This window comes from Nothoprocta perdicaria, unplaced genomic scaffold (assembly GCF_003342845.1).
Source record: "Nothoprocta perdicaria isolate Ctin4 unplaced genomic scaffold, notPer1 scaffold_105, whole genome shotgun sequence".
In the NCBI taxonomy this organism is placed as follows: domain Eukaryota; kingdom Metazoa; phylum Chordata; class Aves; order Tinamiformes; family Tinamidae; genus Nothoprocta; species Nothoprocta perdicaria.
Window position 1 is genome coordinate 2,097,851 of NW_020454150.1, and position 14,634 is coordinate 2,112,484.

The 14,634-nt window shown below is 42.9% G+C and overlaps 1 protein-coding gene across 3 annotated transcripts in view; it reads right to left on the bottom strand.

Moving 5' to 3' along the window:
- ZSWIM8 (zinc finger SWIM-type containing 8) overlaps nucleotides 1-14,634 on the bottom strand; it is a 59,891-nt gene that overhangs the window by 38,252 nt on the left and 7,005 nt on the right. For 2 of the 3 annotated variants that reach the window (XM_026044469.1, XM_026044476.1), the window contains exon 1: nucleotides 14,119-14,422. In XM_026044469.1, the coding sequence (XP_025900254.1) occupies nucleotides 14,119-14,296 (178 nt within the window). In that variant the 5' untranslated portion in view covers nucleotides 14,297-14,422. Of the gene's footprint in view, nucleotides 1-14,118; nucleotides 14,423-14,634 lie in introns of those variants that run through there. The other variant, XM_026044461.1, reaches the window with a different exon arrangement.

Below are 14,634 nucleotides of genomic sequence, written 5' to 3' on the forward strand. Positions count from 1 at the left end.
AAAGTTTCAGCAATTTCTCAGTCTACCCACTCCAGAGCAAACCACCTCAGCATTAACAAAGCCAGCTTCAATAACACATACAGAGCAGTGGATTGGAAAAGAAACTCCTTGGTGAAACGCATCTACAYAAGTTTTTCAGACGCTGGGATGGAAAAGCAGAAGAGGGTCAGGGGACACAAGAAGAGGGCTCTGGAGATGCAGGAAGGATGCTGCACACACTGCTGCTGGGGAGGGTTGATACGCGTGTTCAGAGGAGATGAGCGCAGGGAGCGCTGTGACCTGCGAGCTCRGTTGGGTTTGTTCTCTCTGAAAAGTGTTTTTGTGATTTGTAAACACACACATCCTCGAGCAGGCTAGCAAGTGCAGCTAACCTCATCCAGGCAAACAGCAGAGACAAGGCACTGCTGTGCAACCATTAGGCATATCAGACAAAGTCTGTCACAGGAGGAGAAACCTACTCCTGCATTCTCCATGATGGCTCTACACCAGGGTGCTTTTTCTCAACGTGAAAAAAAATATATATATATATATTTTTTTTTTTAACTGAAAACACGGCACTAGAGAAAAGCAAGCAATCTCCACACAAGCAAAAAGCCCCAGACAGCAAATAAAGATTCAGTCTGAAACACTAGTACATTAATTTGCCCGTAGGATATAACAAATGAAAGAGAATACCAGTGTTACTAGGTTGTGTTTTTGAGTTCATGWAGTTCATCTATTAAAGCCTTCACATAGGCTTTATTAGAGCCTGTAAATAGTGCAGGACTTTGAGGAAGAAAAACTATCCACAAAATATATTTTGTAAGTCTAGAAACAGGTCTGCTTCTCATTTTCTTTTTCATCGTCCTTCCCCTCCCGTGCCATCCTCCTCCTCCTCCCCAAGGCTACTAATGGCATTAAAATTGTAACAGGATCTGGTTGARGACTCTCATACCTCTTACCTCCCCACCTGGAGTTATACAGCGCTGTGTGAGCTATTCTGCAGCACTGAAATTACACTGACAAGAATGAGGTGGCACAGGAAATACAGAGGGGTATCAAAGCCTTTGAAAAGGAAAAGAAGAACGTGGGTGGGCTTACATCAGTCCTAAACCACACAGTGACGTTTTTATGTACAAAATCATTGAAAAGATGAATAAGCAACAAGCTTTTTCACTAGTACGTGCTGGAAAAGAGAGGTGAGATTCATAGCTAGCAATTGTTAAAATGACAAATCCCAGATGGAGCATTATGGTGTAGAATTGGAAACCTCACTGTTAGTTGACAAACTGCAGTATCTATTACTCTGCAAATTCCATTTATTTGTTGTTTTATTAAATGGAAAAAAAAMCGACTAATTTTATCAGAAGATGCCTAATTCACCCTCAAAGCCTCTGCCAGCTATGGCAAAAGCTACAGCACGAAATGAAACCTAAGCTTAATTTAGTTTCTGCAAATCTGAAAATTGCCTAACGCTGCATCATAAATAGCACCAGCCCAATGATTTGATGGCTCAAACTATTCATTTGATACTGTATTCGTATTTCTAATTCAAAATCATTTAAGAAAATAATTTAGCTGTATAAATACATCCCAATACCATGACTTCTATTTCCAAGATGAAGACACTTGAGGAAACAAAAGTAAGTTTTTCTATAAGGCAGACTCTAATGTTCATCAAAACATCTAGAGTATATAATACTTCTGTATTTTCTAGGCAAATCCTGGAAGATTTGCAACATAAAATCCTAGAAACTATCACACTGTGAATTTGGGTGGATGGCTGCTTTTCCAAGGGTCAGTAAGTTGAAACCCAGCCTGGTCGTGCAGTTCCCATGCTGATTCTCCGATACACTTAAAAATAATAATAATAATGGTTATTCACACTCTCTTTATGTGGACAGAACTTTAAATATATACATACACACATACACTTACATACATATACTGACATAACTTTGCTGCCCTTTYGAAAAATAGCATCACCCTCACGCTGAGATGAAGCATAGAGACTGCATCCCAAAACATTCTTTTATTAAAGAAGCCAAGCACAAAGAATCTATATGGAGATCAATTTCTGCTCTCTGCTACTGAACTTTTCAGAAAATAAAGCAAGAAACATCTCTTTAAGAGAAGAGGTTCGAATGTACACGAAGATGGAGACTCACTTCCCAATGCATTTTTTGAGCACTTGTTTACCTCAGTGCTTCATTTTCAGTTTCCCTATGTCAGCAAGAATACTTCAAGACACAATAAATAAATAAATAAATAAATAAATAATTTAAGACATCCTCTCTTCAGTGCAGCATGAGAAGTTAGTAAGAAAACCACTCCCATTGTGTTACTCCTCCTTTCACCACTGGTGAATACAGCTAAAGACTTTCTCTGTGCCCAAGTAAACTTTAATCACAAGACAGAAACTTGCTGTGTTATCCCTCGAAGCTCCGCTTGCAATTAGTAAATTGACTGAGGGCTCACACATCAGAAATCTTGTCTGCACTCCAGAGGCGTCCTGCTTGAAGRAGAGATTGCCTTCCTTGCCTTATGTCCTTAAGGCATCACAGCTACAACACTACTGGTGTGCCAGAAGCCAGCTCTCTAGAAGGAGCATTGAATTGTGTCTTTATAACTTCGGGATGAGCCAAGGGTGGGAAGCTAAAAATTATTTTTAATAACCAAGGAGGAAATAGAGACAAAATCTAAACTCATGTTTGCTGAGCTCCAGGACTGAAGCACCTGCACACTGCCCCATCATTAAACTCAGATTCCTAGGACTCTTGTGTAATGATGCCACATACACAAGYTCTGCCTAAGATTTTGTTGCAAAGTAGTGTAGTAAAGTACAGAAAGCTCTGAGCAAGTGTCAGAACTTCCCCAGACACAAGTCCCATCCAGCCCATAAGGAAAGCTGTTTTTCATGCAACTCTAGCGCTCCTCCTGTGCAGTAAGTGCGATCTTTTGCAGAGAGCTGCGCTAATGAAACTGGAGTATTTGATATTATGCTGATGAATGAGCCAGATGAGATCTATTTGCCTCCTCATAAGCTCCAAAGCTCAAGAGCAAAATTTTGATAAGCTCTTTTCTCAACTCTCACCCACTCTAACACGACTGAGCTCCAAAACTGTGAGGCGAACATTAGGCAGGCAATGCAGCGTTCGCAGCTCGATAACCTTCTCTGGAAACTCAGGCAAGAAAAATTATAATCCAATCTCACCCTCCCTTTGCCCTCCCTAAAAAACAAACTCATTTCAAAAYGAAAAAAAAAGAGCAGCCGGGACAAGCAACCCACAGCTGCTAGAAATCCTAAAATGAGCAGCAGATTTTTGTGAAGCAAGACAGCCAGTTCTACAAAACACTGTGTTCGTGCCAGCGCTGGCCAAGGTTTCATGACAAATTGGGCAGCTTGCACGCAGAGCAGCTCTGGAGCTGATGAAGCAGAACAGCTCCAGGCCACTCGCGCTCCCCGCGCGCTCCTCGGCTCGCCCTCGCGCCGCGGCCAAGGGCACAACCTGCGCTGCGCATTCGGAGCACAGGGATCAGGCAGCTCCTGCTCCCTCACAGCAGGGCTCAGGGATACCTGGTATTCCCACTTTGCCCCTTGCAAGGGATTGCAAAACCTTAGAATTCACAATATTTACTGTTCTTGGTGACAAAAACCATTACAGAGACCATGACGGACCAGGCATTTCTTCTAAACACAGCARACAGAACATAAAGAAGTCAGAGTGCATCACAACTGAGCATCTATCAAGAAATACTGGTATGTCCCAGTGCTGCAAAGAAACCTTACAAAACACCACACAACTATTTATTGTGCTGTTCCCCACCCCCACTATCCATCCTGAAGAATTACATGTGGAAATAAACTTTAAACCAGCTTTTTTCCCTGTGTCTAAATCCCAGTGCAGTATTGCTGCTGTCCAAACAAATGCACTGGCAAACCTGGATGCTGTGCGTTCCTGAGCGCATCAGAACGGGATCAAGTCGACTCCGCTGGGCCTTTCGGAAAAGCCACCGTCTGTAAAGAATAACCAAGGATCTGCTGGCAGTAAAAAAGCTCTCACCTCTAGGGAAAAAGTAAATAAAATAAATACCTGTCAGCAAGCAAAATAAGATACTGCCTGTTAATATGACCAGCAGGAAATCATGGGAGGTTTAAAGATCTCTTTTATAGACAGGAGTCAAAAGAAGTCAAGATACCTAAATGTTCTGGGAGGAAAAAATCTCCATTTTAAACTCTYGTTTTGGACGTATCTTCCCAAATCCAAACCACGGTCTAGTGCTTTGCGGGCAGTCCCAAGCCCGCCTGGACCCAGGCTCTCCTGCAGCCCAGAGGGGCAGCAGCCCTGACTGCCCACGCTTCCCAACCTGCAGCCTTGGCCTGCATGGGCTCTCCCTGCCATCCGCATCTCCTCCTGCCAAGAGCATCCAGGCACTTCTTGGGATCCTTCCATGTGCCCCTCCTGCCCTATGGAGGAACAAGGGCAGGAGATGCCATGTGCAAGGCCCAGAAGTGCGCAAGGAGGAATGCAAATGACAAGGAAGCAGCAGCACCTTTATGTAGTAGGTGGAAATTACAAGCACGTTACCATTTTTGGTGCACAAAAGAAACCCTAGAAAACTGCCAGGCCTTAATTAAATGCATGCCACTGCAYGAGTCTTCTGCAGCTGGCCAAGCAGACCTCTCCAACAGCACGAGACCAAGGCAAAGCCAATCCTCCCCTGGAAGCATCTCCAGCACTCCCTAAGCAGCCAGGGAAAGCTAACCCGCTGCCCTCSAGAAGGATTAGCAGCTTAGCTGCCCCTCGCTCACTACTGCCTTAAATGCYATCAATCCGTCCATGGAAATTCCCAGAGCTGCCGGGGTCCTGCACGGCCRCCTCCCTGCACAGCACCAGCCTCCCTCAAGCCCAGCAGCAAAGGTGGGTGCAGGTGTAAGCTACAGCATTTTCACCCAACCCTCTAGCTAGCTCTGCTGCACAGAGTTACAGCCGCATTTCCCTTTTTCTCCCATCTCAGCATTTACTGACCTAAATATGAGGTAGCAAACAGCATCACATGCAATATGCAGCAGGAACTGTAAACAGCTCCAGAGAATTATTAAAAGATGTTTACTACAGACCCGGCAAAGGTCCTGGCCTCTCAGGCTCATGTCTTTGTTATTGGTTACTTTCTAATTCACCAGCAAGACTACCAGGAAGTTGGGAAGTCAAATTGTTGCCAATAGTTGTACTCACTGCAACCCCTACTCCATGAAAGTGGGGCACCTGGGCATTCAAGTCATCGTCAAGCCATCTGATTAGCCTCTAACGTGGACTAATGAGGATCCAAGTTTGTGCGTCCTCTCTAGACACATGCAAATTTACAAATTAGGAATTCCASCACAGTGCCTTTAATAAAGGAACAAAGATTAAAGAGCAAGTTCTTGAGAATCTAGATTTGTTCATTCAAAAGTCAGGCAAATGAGAAGACAGGAAAAACTCAAGTCCAGCAAGCCCAAGACCCAGAGCCACTCCACAYGGGCACACGATGCTCGAGAGCCGCAGGTTCAGCAAACCTTTCTGCACCTCCAGGAGGAATCCGGCTCCATCAGTACATGGACAAGATGCCAGCAAAAACAGCTTAACTACATGTGCCATTGCTTTAACAAATAAATATATATATATATAATTATTATTTTTTTTTTTACAAATGCATGCTTTAACAAATATACTTTTTCCAGTTGTTTAGCTGAAGAGGGGGGRAAAATCCCCTCAAAAAATCCTTATTTTGACTAAAAACTGCTGTTTGCTTCTCACAGCTCCACCAGTAAATTCCTAGCGTTTGCCAGTATTTATGCAGGGCAAAGAATCACCGCTATTTAAATGTTTCACCTCTGTAAGCAGAGGAGGAGGAGGACAGAACTGGTGGCCCACGTGTTACCAGCCCACTGTTTCATCAGGTCACCTCATAAGTSGCTTGCAAGGGAAAAGCACAGCTGGATCCTTCCTGTAAAGGGTCTCGTTACCTACAGGCAAATTCTGGGTAAGGTTTCTCATTATCACACCCCTGATTTATATTTTTGTAAGGGCCAGTTTTCCTCACAATATTTWTAGTCTCTGACCTGCCTCCTTTTCATTCTCTCCAGCCCATTCTCCCCTTTCCCGCACTGCAGCATCCAACCTTCTTCCCATGATGGGACGGGCTGTCTCCCGAGGACAGAGTCCCCCCTCCCCATCTCACCCATTTATCCTTTCCCTTTCTTGAACACACCAATCCTTACCCGTATCAAAAAGAAGCTCGAAGCCTCTGCTATTATATCTCATGGCCACAGAACAAACCCAGGGAACAAAAGAAACATGAAAGACATTGAGACATCAAGAAATAACACACAAGTCCCCCACTTGCAGTGGAACAAGGGATGCYAAGAATTTGTTTAAAGTCACCATCTCTGCAGCCTTTCCGTAAAGTCTCTCTCTCCTGAAGAAGAACAGCTTGACTTAGAAATTTTCCAGTGCTGACCACACACCAATAGCTTGATACAAACGCAGAAAAACCAGCACACAAATTTGTCAACTGAACGCATGCATATTAAGCATGCTTGACCATCTCCGAACTTACAACTGTTAAATACTAATATTTCTTTCACTTTTTGCTGGAGCAATCTAGGAACACTAATGATTCATAACAGCAATAATATTTTACTTAAAACTTCTTTCTTTAGCATCATTTTTTTTTTCAATTTTTGCAATTCCAATTCCACTTTAAGAACAACGGAACAAATTGTTTTTGACTTTCTGGGTATGCTACTTAAAGATATGAAAACAAGAGGTATTATATCAAAATTAATTATGAATATTCTAAATAGCCATATATTTACTCCTAAAATTCATTACAGCTTGTAAAATATCTAAGCTGTGCATTCCTTTTTTCTGCAACAAAGTAATGTGCAATCACTTGGACAATGGACACTTAAGAAGAGGACATTGGACACTTAAGAGGAGATGGTTTCTGCTGCTCATTTAATAACTAGCGCGTGAGATCTTGACAAATCACTGATGCCCACTGCAGTTCCCCTAAAGGTCTGCCCCTTTTGTAGGGACAGGGCAGCAGGCAGCAGAGAGAAGAGCTGTTTAATTTACTTTGTGTTTATGAATACCCTATGATCTCTGCCATTCAAGTCTCTCTCTCTTCTTTTATTCCTTATTTCCGGGTTTTGTTTTCCTTGTCCTCAAGATTTGATTCATCATTTTATCCTTTCTCCAATTTACTAGTAAAAAACTTAYCAGCCCTGAACTGCCAAGAGCTTGGCATGGGTAAGAAACCACTTTCCTRTCCGCAAGGACAGTATCAATAATGTGTGCCCATTTCCCTTCAAATTCACCAGTTACCCCAGCACTACAAGATAACACATTGACCCCAGTATGCACCACTTCAGAGAGAAGGAAAAAAGAGCGGGGAGAGGGAACTTAGTCCCAGGTCAACATCTGAGTTTCATTTCCATGACTAGCACAAAGAAAAATTTGTGGAGCTTCTAGACAGGGTTCTAGCAGGACCAGCGCAGAGTGACAAAGATTAAGGGACTGGAGCAYCTATYTTATGAGGAAAGACTAAACGAGCTGGGCCTGTTCAGCCTAGAGAAGACTGAGAGAAGATCTGATAAATATGTACAAGTACCTAAGGGGAGAACATAAGGAAGATGGGGCCAAACTCTTCTCAGTGGTGGCCAGTGATAGGACAAGGGGCAATGGGGACAAAGTTGAAACACAGGCAGTTCCTTCTCCATGTGAGCAAGAACTTCTTTACTGTGAGGGTGACAGAGCCCTGCAACTGGCTGCCCAGGCAGGTTGTGGAGTCTCCTTCTCTGGAGAGCTTCCAAACCCACCCGGATGCCACCTTGTGCCACTTGCTCTAAGGGTCCCTGTTGGAGCAGAAGGTTGGACTAGGTGATCTCTAGAGGTCCCTTCCAATCTCAACCATTCTGCGATACTGTGAAAAGTTGCTACTTGCTGAATATTACACCAAAAACAAATATTTTAAGTCTGATGAGTTCACTTTATGCCTGCAGTTCTTTTCTCACTAAAGCTGTAATAAACATACACTGTATGAAAGGTGCTATTTTCCTGTATATGGGCTATGCTACAGTTTTGTTTCTTTTCCTCAAGCTGAGCTGGAATTTCAATGTTTCAAACTCACATAYTAAATTGCATTTAACTGGTGGTTCTTCAAGCAAGCAGACCACACCACTACGTTTAGACCAGAGTCTACAAAAATACAGAGCAAAGTACGTATGAAACCAACAATAACTAAATTCAGTTTATGAAGCTACTAGGTCATCTTTGCTTACTGAAATAGTCTGTTTGGGTTCTTGATGCTTCCAGTCGCTTTTTGGACCTGAGTAACTTGCACAAAAATCTCTATCAGTCGAGTGATGAGTTGGAAAGATTCATTTCCRTTACAAGGCTCAAAAACAGACCTCAAAAAACACAGTAATTTGCCTGATGATGAAGATGCACTTCATACCTAACCAAATCCTAATTTAAAATTCTTCCAGGGTTTTCATCAGGGCAGGATTTACATCTTCTCCTACATTTTCTACAATTTATCAAAAACAAACAAAGCTCTTGTTTTTCTCTGCCTYTGCCCTTTATCAGCAACGCTCCAGAAGCAGTAGCCAATTTGCTTTGCTGTTTTGATGGGTGACCCCAGGCATGCAGCAGGGACAGAGCTCCCGACACAAGGCTCTCTGCAGTGATGTAAGATATACAGAATTAGTCTCCTGTTGCTCCTCCTGCTTAGAGCACAAATTGCATGTGAATTCAGACAGATTAATTTAGCAAAGAAAATAACTTCTGCTGTTAGCATTCAAAGAAGTGCCATAAGCAACAAAAGCATTTCTGAGCTTTAAAAGAAAACACTCCATTTAACCCGAGTTATCCTGAGGTAAAGTAATCTATGAACAACAGATATTGGTGTTTCATTACAGAACTACATTTGTCCAGATAATCACACATTTACAGCTTGAAGTTTAGCCTGAGAGAAAAACTTAAGTGTGTTCACTTTGTTTTTTACCTCAAGACAGAACTATCGTTCTACAGGTAAAAAAAATAAGTAGATACAAAAAAGTATCTACATTTAGCAATTAAAAAAAAAATGGTCAAAAGGAAAAAGAGGAAGATAGAGACAGGACACAAAGGAAGAGTATAACTCAGAGTCTAGGGTCAAACCTGGATCCTTATCCTCACTTCCCTAGAGCCAGGCACACCACGGAGAAGGACAAAGCCCTGCACATCCAGGCACCTGAGCTTCAAACACAGCAGCTGTGATCTCTGTTCGCTCAGCAACATGAAAGAAACATGAAAACCTGAAGGTGAAAGAAAGGAGAAAACAAGCACAAAAAGAAAAGCCCAAGGAATCCAGGAAGGCATCCCAGTAAAAAGATGACAGATTAAGAAATGGAAAGAACACGCAAGACTTCTGGTGGGGGAAGAGAAGCCTATTTAAAGCAAGAGGCCAGGAGATAACGTTAGAGTTAAACTCATTTGGTCCTTTAGAACCTCAGTAGAAAAGGTTCCTTATGTGGTTTCTTCCATRCCTATTCTTGAAGAAAGGAGTCCAAACATTCAACTGTCTCAAAAAGGCCGTCTCTGGAGTCTGTCTGCAGCACCCTCAGCTSTGGTGCACCTACAGCACCCAGTCCGTACCTTGTACTCAACTTGAATTGCTGTTGCTGCTATATAGAGGGCTGACAGCATTACCAACCACTTCTATAATACACACTGGGTTATAGTTCAAAAATAGGCGAAATTCCTTTTAMCAGGGCAAGAAAATTTCCTGCTAGCAGCTGAGCCTTCTTTCTCATATTACCACAGAGACCATTTCTCTTTGGACATCTCATCTCTGCTCATTTCATAAACATTTGTTGTATCTTCTCACATTTAACTTCTTAATTCTATTGCTTCTGCAAAGAAAGTCACTGAGCAGCTATACACAACTTTTCCTCAACAGTTTTGTTTCGGGATTTTAAATGTTATTAGTGAATTTGTGAATGTTATTAGTGAATTATTTGAATTTACACTACAATAATTATATTTGAGCTAAAGCAGATCTATCATGAGTTATATTACATTTAAAAAGGCTACACTAGATCAGCATCTCCCAAAAGTATAGGTTGATTACATAATCTCCCTCTCAATAGCAGAGGCATAAATAAAGTAGAATAAAAAAATCAATTCTAGCCTTACAATACACAGTAATTTTCAGCAACAAAACAGTAGCAAACCACAGAGTCTTCATTTTCAGCTTCACCAGGCTCAAAGAGAAGATACTTTGGATGACACCAACATTCTTCTCTGGGAAGAACAAAAGTCTGAAGGCTACATTACGAACATGAAAGACCCTGTGCTTCTGCTGCTGCCTTCTTGCAATTATTTTTTTTTTTTGCACTAGAGTTAATTTTAACATATTAAGCAGTTAATGGCAATTCAGAGAAAGATGCTCTGCTCTTCAAGCCATTTATTCTTTGTCCTTACTCACTAATGAAATCCAGCCAGTCACTTTACTACTATACACACCATTCAGACCTTGATCAGGTCCAAACCAAACATATTCCCACCTCAGGCTCTATCTACTCAGTGCCAAATAGTCCAGCTCCACAGCTTCTATTTATTGTCTTTTTTTCAGGTGCCCTGCCTCAGATTTTCTTTGCTAGTAGGAAGAAGCTTTGCACCTCTATTACCATCTTACAGTGTACAATTTTCAACTAAACGCTACYGAACCCTTTTGCTGGGGTTTTCTAGATGTTTTCTAGACACCTGCCTGCAATTCTTAGTTTAGTTCGAGGAGTTCTGCCACACACTTTGTGATGGTTCACGCTTACAGTCAAGGTGGGAGATCAGGTCTCTTCACTAGCTGCCTATTGAAAATGGTTTTCATACAACCCTTCCGCACACTTCCAGTAGAAGCTGGTGTCAATGACTAAATACAGATTGATTAGAAAAAAAAAATGTGAACACACTACTTTTATAGCAACCTCTGAACTGTCTGGTAAACATTTGTTCTTAAGAAATTGTTAAATAAAAGAAGCTAAAGGCAGGAAAAGGTTTGGGAGCTTCCTGGAACAGTCAAAGCCAAAGGTTTGGGGGTTTGGAGTAATGAGACTTACTTGACTTCAGGTTGAAAAAACACCACCAGTTACAATTTTAGGTTTCTGGTACAACTACATGGATACCTAAATTTATAAATAAATCAACTCTAAGGATCATATTGGATAAATTCAAACATTTTTCTCCACCCTATCATCATCTTTCTATCAAGTCAATGGGGTGACTGACATGCTAATAAACTCAATTTTTCAGCTACTCTCAGCAAAGAATCTTGTCTGCTACACCACACCTTATATTTACTTTTGCATCAGAGAAAATCATAATATCAAAAATCAAACAAGAAGAAAATAGAAAGCTGWGAAAAGTAAGAAAATTGGTAGTTGTGGCCTTTTTTTAAGCTTCTCATTTATTTCTTTAAATAAAGACGAGCAATCCCAAGCCAGCAGCACTCCTGCCAGGCCCAGGACAACTCTATTTGAACTAATTCATGAAGAATTGGACTCTCACAAGTTCAAAACAATTGGAAAAGCTAGAAATCCTTTTGATTACGTAACTTGTTTGAGTGATCCCAAATCAAAACACAGGCTGAGTGCCAAACTGGAGTGAAAGACTATGGGAACATAATTCCTTTTGTTTCCCTTTAGTGTTTAAAATTGAAAAAAAAAAAAAAATAGAGTCTAACCCAATTTTTGGCTTGCACAGGCAACTGCACTACTATAACCACACCACAAAAACAATAACATTGCCAAAATAAAAACATAAAAGCTGAATTTAGAATTATCACATTTTAGAAGACTCATTACAACTGACCACCTCAGGACGTAGCAAGACCTGTAGGTATTGGAAATCGTTCAATCAGCACATCCAAAGTTATCCCAGAAGATAAAACAGCAGGTCAACAGGTTATGTATATTAAAACACCTGTAAGTGTTCAATATTGATAACAGCGTTTATGACTCTGTATACCAGATAAATAATTATCTGGAAGTGAATCCCTGCTCACACCCTTCTCAAAATAATCCTGAGCAGAGCCTGGGAACTGCCCATACAGCAGGCAACAATATCCTTTCCAAATATCTGCCATGTTTTCCAAAAGAAACACTTTCATAGAAAGGACTTAAGGCTCTGTGCAAGGAACACCTACAAGAGTGGAGCAAGCACCAAAACACCACCCTGTCTATTCAGGTCTGCAGAACTTGGAACAAGAGCAGCTTGGCGCGGTGTGGAAGACAACGAGGGTTCTGAACATGCACCATCTACTGAAGTGGTTTTTCTGTTAGTGCAACAAGTGGATGACAACARAGAGGGCAACCGCTGCTAGCTTTTAATTCAGCCAAGAACGATAGAAGAACTGAAGCAGGACCCAGTAAATTGTATGATCACACGCTGAACCACTGCAGAGCAATCAGCAAAAAGCACCTTGAGGTTGAACAAACACAAGCACCTTTGCAAACACGACTCAGACCTGCAAATCGCGCGCACAGCAGTTTCACACACTTCTGCTGAACTAGAGATGTCTCCTTYCCCAGAGCCATCTGCTTTAAACACCTCGGCTCCCTTCCATCAGTGTATGCAACAAGACCTAGAGCAAAGCACGGAGTTTAGAGCTTGCCCTGTGCCCAGTCCTTCTTCCCACATCTCAGGCTTCATAGCTTGAAGACACAGAATATTGACACTGTTCACCTGCCTCACACCATCAAAATGCTCCACACTAAAACCAATGCATCCTGGCAGCAGGATATAATAACAGTTATATCTGGCTTGCACATTTATTCAGCACCTTCCTCTCTGTTTTACGTTTGTTTGTTTGGGGGTGTTTGTTTGCTTGTTTTGTTTCATTTTACTTGCTCATTTGCTTTGTTTTTCTTCTTTATATATATATATTTTTTTTTTTTTTTTTTTTTTTTTTTTTAATTTTCACCCACCCTTGCTCTTATAGCAACTAGTCCAAGGCACTGCATATCCTGGACTACAACCAACTCTCAGATTTATCAGTAATTTAATCTCTTCTGAAAAACCAGCGGTACTTTCTGGACCTAAGCTAGTGCCAAGCAAGTATCTGTGCATATTGCAACACTGTCAGATTTCAGCACAATTCKTCATAAATTGCATTCTCTGTTCTTATAAGGCCAGCATTCACAAGAGAATGGAGTTTTGTACTTCCAGGCAGCACGACAGTAACACAGCAGCTGATGGGCATGAAGGTCAGCAATAACAGGAAAAGTGCAGACACCGGACTGGAAGAAAAGGAAGGAGACACAAGGAACAGGAGAAAGGGGTTGTGTCATTTCTGCTAACTATGCGCCTAGCTCTGCACAGTGTAAACTCCACCTGAATTCCAGGGTCAAGATGCACTGGGATAAAAGAGAAATTGTGTGTCAATTAAAAGCAAAAACAACCACAAGGGGGGGGGGGGGAAGAGCAGCTTTACAACAGATGTAAATAGTTTCTGAATAGCTAATTTGTACAATTTTCTGCCTGTTGTCAAAAAGAAATGACTATCAAGAGAAAGGAAATAAAACAACCCTCACAGAGTGGACACATTGCAGCTTGGTCACTTCTTAAGGTCGTCTTGCTCTACTACTACAAAAGAAAGTTTGTTATTTTAAGAGGAAAAAAGGCAAGCAAGGAAAGTGACTGCTCCAAACAAACAAGACTTGCATGCTTCTCCACAAGCAGTGCTGAAGCAGCSGTAAGAACCCTAGTGAAACCCTAGTGTGATCCTATCAGTGCCACTGGGAACCYGTGCACGACTGTTCCCAACCAAGTTTGCAGCTTCTTTACAGAAAATTCTGTTAGCTTTTCAAGAAGCAGCCCAGACACCGCGCTCAGACACGGGGCGCTACAGCAGCACAGAAAACGCGCAGGTGACAACGTGCCCATGACACAACTTGTTCTTCAGTCCTCTGGTACGACGCCCGGCTTCTCCACCTTTGTTCAACAACCGTCTTCTCTCGGCGGCCGACGTCTCTTTGCACCTTTGACGTGTCCTCTGCCACGGAGCGCGGCCGCCAGCCCCGCGGCAGGACCGGCCCGCGGGGCGAGGCGCCCTCACCTTTCATCTTGACAGTAGGAGAGTTGGGTCCGGCTGATTGCTTCCTCCATCCTCTCCAGTTTTGGCACAGGCTCTCCGCCTCGGAGATGAAGGAACAAAGAGAGTCTTCTTCAAAGCGGTCGGAGTCTTCAAAGGAAAACCTCTCGCCGTCCTCCCACTCCGCGAACATGAGTTCCATCACATCCAGCTGACCAGGAGGGGGAAAAAAACKAGAACAACCGCGGAGCCGCTCGCTGGGGCAGGTGCAGGGACTCGAGGGCTCCCGAAGCGCTTAAAAACCCAGCTCCCCTCGGCTCCCAGCGCCGCGGCAGCGGCAGGAGCGGCGCGCGAGGCGCGGCAGAGCAGCGCACGAGCCAGGGAACCTTGTAAAAAAAATCCCGGCGGGCGAGTTCCTTAAAAAGTTAAAAAGCGGGCGCGCGCGCGGCGGCGCCGGGGCTGCCGCTCCGCTCCGGGCCGGGCCGGCCCCGCCGCCAGGGGGCGCCCTCGCCCCGCCGCCATCCCGCGGCCCGGGCCCGG